This window comes from Setaria viridis, chromosome 4 (genome assembly GCF_005286985.2).
Source record: "Setaria viridis chromosome 4, Setaria_viridis_v4.0, whole genome shotgun sequence".
NCBI lineage: Eukaryota > Viridiplantae > Streptophyta > Magnoliopsida > Poales > Poaceae > Setaria > Setaria viridis.
In genome coordinates this window covers 36,149,809-36,154,465 of record NC_048266.2, presented here as the reverse complement: position 1 = coordinate 36,154,465, position 4,657 = coordinate 36,149,809, and the positions used below count along the sequence as shown (strand labels likewise).

At 48.9% G+C, this 4,657-nt stretch overlaps 1 protein-coding gene across 1 annotated transcript; it reads left to right on the top strand.

The window, feature by feature from the left end:
• The first annotated feature begins 878 nt into the window (after window positions 1-878).
• LOC117851399 (GDSL esterase/lipase At1g29670) lies at window positions 879-3,726 on the top strand. Its single transcript, XM_034733209.2, has 4 exons — window positions 879-1,436; window positions 1,543-1,833; window positions 2,533-2,788; window positions 2,991-3,726. Exons 1-4 carry the CDS (start codon window positions 957-959, stop codon window positions 3,212-3,214), a joined length of 1,251 nt encoding a protein of 416 aa, XP_034589100.1. The 5' UTR covers window positions 879-956; the 3' UTR covers window positions 3,215-3,726.
• Window positions 3,727-4,657: the final 931 nt, after the last annotated feature.

The following is a 4,657-nucleotide window of genomic DNA, read 5'->3' as shown; positions in this document are numbered from 1 at the left end:
TGATTTATTGAGTATTTTTAGATATTAGTACCAATTAAATTGCTATTATAGACTATGCTGATGTTATCGGAAACTTGTATTATTTGTAAGGCCATTTTCATGATTTCAATTTATGTTTCTAAACTACCACGTAAGCAAAAGAACATTTAATTCATTGTTGAAATAGCTTCATACAATGCATTATTTCATTCTTTATTATTTCCTAGGCTACATGCAAGACACAAGCTACCTTGTATATCTGGTTTCATCCTCATGAAACTCATTTCACCTCTTTATTTATTACCTCTTTGCCATATCATCAAAAATGCTGACATAGCACTTTATTTAATGAAAATGAAATTTCTATTGAGAATGGTCTAATAAAAAGATGCAGGATTTACCTCGGTTGAGTCAATTTTGAGGAATTCCCCGTCCAACTGCTAGAGGCAAGAGGCCTACTGAAGTTAAGCTACTGCAGGCTCACAGGGAACAGACGGGGGATTCTATTCCAAAATTAACGCCCGGTCAAGTGTTCATTGAATGCCAGCAACTCAGCTGTCACCTGCCTGCTATCACTTGCAGCAATAATAACGGCCCGATCAGTCAGGGAGCTGCTCGGTACCACAGTACCGGCTCTGCAAAGATCGACGCAGTAAATCCCAGGATTCCAATGTAATGCAGCGACACTAGCTCATCAGATCCCATTCCCTCGTTCGCGCCAAACCTGTACAAACGCATCGGCAGCAGCTTAAATTTTCGCTGTACGTGCGCAGTAACTGCATGCAGTCTCTCTCTCTCCCTCTCCCTCTCTCTCTAACCTACTGCTCAAACCTACCAGCATTGAATTTGAATCATCATCAGCTCATCACCATCGCCTATAAGTAGCAGCGCCAGAACGCAGTGCTTTTGGCAAGCTTCAGGCTAGAGCTGCTAGCTAGCTTAGCAAGCTCACCGAAATACAGTACAATAGTCCATCCATGGCGAAGCAGCTCGTCTACCTCTTGACCATCGTGTCCTTATCCATTCCGCTTCTACTGCCACTCCGCTTACAGTGTGAAGCCGCTGCAACAAGCTGCCACCATGTCGGCGCCGGAGCTGCTGATGCTGCAGCAGCGGCGGCGGGGAGGAGCTCCGGCGGCAAGGCGGGGAGGCAGCGGCCGCAGGTAAAGGGGATGTTCGTGTTCGGGAGCTCGCTGGTGGACAACGGCAACAACAACTTCCTCAACGGCTCCGGCGTGCGCGCCGACTACCTCCCCTACGGCGTCGACTTCCCGCTGGGCCCCTCCGGCCGGTTCTCCAACGGCCGGAACGTCATCGACGCGCTTGGTGAGCTCCTCCACCTCCCGGGGCTCGTCCCGCCCTTCGCCGACCCGCGCACCCGCGGCCGCGCCGCCCTGCGCGGCGTCAACTTCGCCTCCGGCGGCTCCGGCATCCTCGACCACACCGGCCAGCTCACCGTGAGTCAGTCTACGACTTGCATTAACTACTTAATCTCTAACTAATACTCGTAGCAGCAATGATTAATTAAACATGGCAACGTGCGCGCTTCCATTGATGTTTCAGGGCGAGGTGGTGAGCCTGCGGCGGCAGATCAGCAACTTCGAGGCGGTGACCCTCCCTGACCTGCGGGCCCATCTGCGCGGAGCAGCGGCGACCGCCACCGACCACAGGATCAAGGGCCAGGATCCCTTCCAGCGATGCTACCTGTCCAAGTGCCTCTTCATCATTGGGACAGGTGGCAACGACTACCTGTTCAACTACTTCAACCCCAGGAGGAATGGCTCCGACGACGGCGCGCCGCCCTTGCCGGAGTTCACAAGGTCTATCATCACCAAGCTCTCCGCCCATCTTCAGGTACCTCTGCCTCTTGCTTGTAACTGCAGAGACCCTCTCATGCGGCTGTTCATGCTCATGCTGTAGCTCATGGTAAATTGTTGGTAGTACTATGAGCTACAGATGATCTCATTGTGCAGTACAGCCAGTTTTGCCCCTGTGTGCAGTGTACCCATAGTTGTTACAGATATTAAAGCCGCAGATGACCAGGCAGTAGAGTAATTTGCTCAGTAATTGTACTGACTGGAGAACCACAGTTCCTAGGACATGTGGAAATAAAGACCATAGGAATGCAAGCAAATAAAGGGGTATCAACCTGGCCACCATGGATGGACCATATTGGTGTCCATTGCTTGATATGCGGATGACAGACTGGTATGCTATTAAAAACATGTGCATATGGTCAGTTAATTCATACATACACTGATATGAGTCAGGAAGCACAGTAGTAAAGGCATGGTCGCATGGAATATGCAAAGCACTCAGGAAGAGCAACAGTGACCACTCACTGTGGTCGGCCAGGGATTTCACATGAATCGCTGGCCAGCAGGCCATTGTGCCTTAAACCCATGTCTATTTGTTTCTTTTTATAGGGAAAAAATCACATAATGAAGCACTAAAATTACCAGTGAAATATGGATAGTTTTTCTGTTTTACAATATATATCATGGCCTCACATATTTGCAGTGTTAAGCTTCATGCTTCGTTTGGCCGTTGCAGAGGCTGTACGCTCTGGGCGCGAGGAAGTTTGTGATCTTCTCGATCCAGCCGACCGGGTGCACCCCCGTGGTGCGCGCGTTCCTCAACATCACCGGCGCCGCCTGCATCGAGCCGGTGAACAACGCGGTGGCGCTCTTCAACTCGGAGCTCCGGCGGCTCGTCGACGGCGCGAGGTCGCGCATGCCCGCCGCCAGGCTCGCCTACGTCGACTCGTACAAGATCATCAAGGACATGCTGGACCACCCTGCGAAACACGGTACGAGTCATCTATCAATGCCTAAAATCTCTCTCTAATAAATGCAGCTCGTTAGGACAGGTAGTACAAAACAAGCCACATGATTCGTTTTTCTTCCGGTTTCAGTATGAAATTTTTGTTTTCGAAACACAGTAGACACGCAACGGTTATATATAGATGCAAAAATGATTTTGTTTTACATTTATTTGGTGAAAATCCTCAGGTGTGAGGGAGACGGGCAGGGCCTGTTGCGAGATGTCGAGGAGCTCGTCGGGCGTGCTGTGCGAGAAGCAAGGGCCCGTCTGCAGGGACCGGACGGAGTACGTGTTCTTCGACGGGCTGCACCCGACGGACGCCGTCAACGCCGTGATCGCGCGTAAGGGCTACGGCTCCAGCTCGCCGGAGCACGCCTACCCCATCAACGTCAAGAAGCTGGCCATGCTGTAGGCCCGGCCAGCCTGCCCTGTAGCAATAATCCTTTGTTAGTAATTCTTAGTGGATTAATCTAAGCCGTGCGTGCATCTAATTTGTACTCCCTCCGTTTCAAATTATAGGCTGTTTGGAGTGTCCGCGTACATAATAATATCTATGAACTTAGAAATAAGCTAAAACGGTCTATAATTTGAAATGGATGGAGTAGCTAGATTAAGTCTTGTTAGTCAGCAGTCTTGTTAGCACTAGTTGAAATCAGTGGATGATATGGCGGTAGCCGAACATCCGAGGCGCGCTGGGCCAGTGTTGCTATATATGGGCTGGATCCGAAGCACTGGTTTTAGGTGGAAATCCTATCCATGTGCGAGCGTGTGTGTAGTACTTCAGGCCTGTTTGTGGGTGTACAAAGGTTTGGCATGTTGTAACCAGTTCCATTGTGTGGATTTATGACTACTGTTTGTAGAGAATTGGCCCTAGAGGTCACATAGGGCATGTTTGGTTTGGTACCAAAGTGTGCCCAAGCTAAATTTTAACTGCTTCGACTAATTTTGGCCATCATTTAATTGGGTGTCAAAATTTGTCATGGTAGCCTCCTACGCTGGCCACTTTGGTTCATTATTACTTCATTTCGATTGCCAAAGTTGGCCACATCTTATAGGGTACCAATCAGAGGTGACCAAAAATTGACCGTGCCTGCCAGGGTTGGTTCGTTGAATTAGAAGAGGGGAATGCTGCGTGTCCTGCAGCGGTGCGGTTGTGATGCGATCAAAAGAAGTTTTTCATTATTGAGACAAAACTCTATTGTCAGTACAATGGCTTATGGAAAGTCTGACCATGAGGCAAAACATGAACGAATGGCGTTGCTACATGCTTGCCATATTGAACTGGAGCTTGCTTATTAGGGAAATGGGCGGGCTCCAGCCAGGGTGTGAGTGTGATTGACTGGATATGGCACATAAATCCTTTGTCTCTGCTCGCCACTAGGCCAGGCTTAGGTGCTGTTTGGTTTCTTTAGTCCCTAAACTAAGACTGAACTTTACGCACTGCTCTGTTTGGATCCGGAGACTCTGGTTGGAGCGGTCTGCTACTCTGGTTGGCTGTTCAGTGGTCAGCTTGGCCATGCACTCTGCTTCGGTTCACGATCTTGTGTTCCAAGAGGGCAGTATGATCCTAGCCTCTTAGGGAAACTTGAAAGTGATGTTGTGACATGCGACATAGAATTCACAAGTGTCGTGTATGTTGTGGCATTCTCTTTTTGTGGTCGTTTAGTTTTGATCATTAATTTAAGTTTTGAAACAAAAGGTAAAAACAATCAAAGGCCGTACCATTGTTTGCCAGTTCATGACCGTATTTTTCACGGCTATACATGTCCAATTGAAGTGTTAAAAAAATAGGTAGCCCGATGCCCCGATACGCACCAGGATGACTGGAATCTTAACTTAAGATTCACATCCGCTA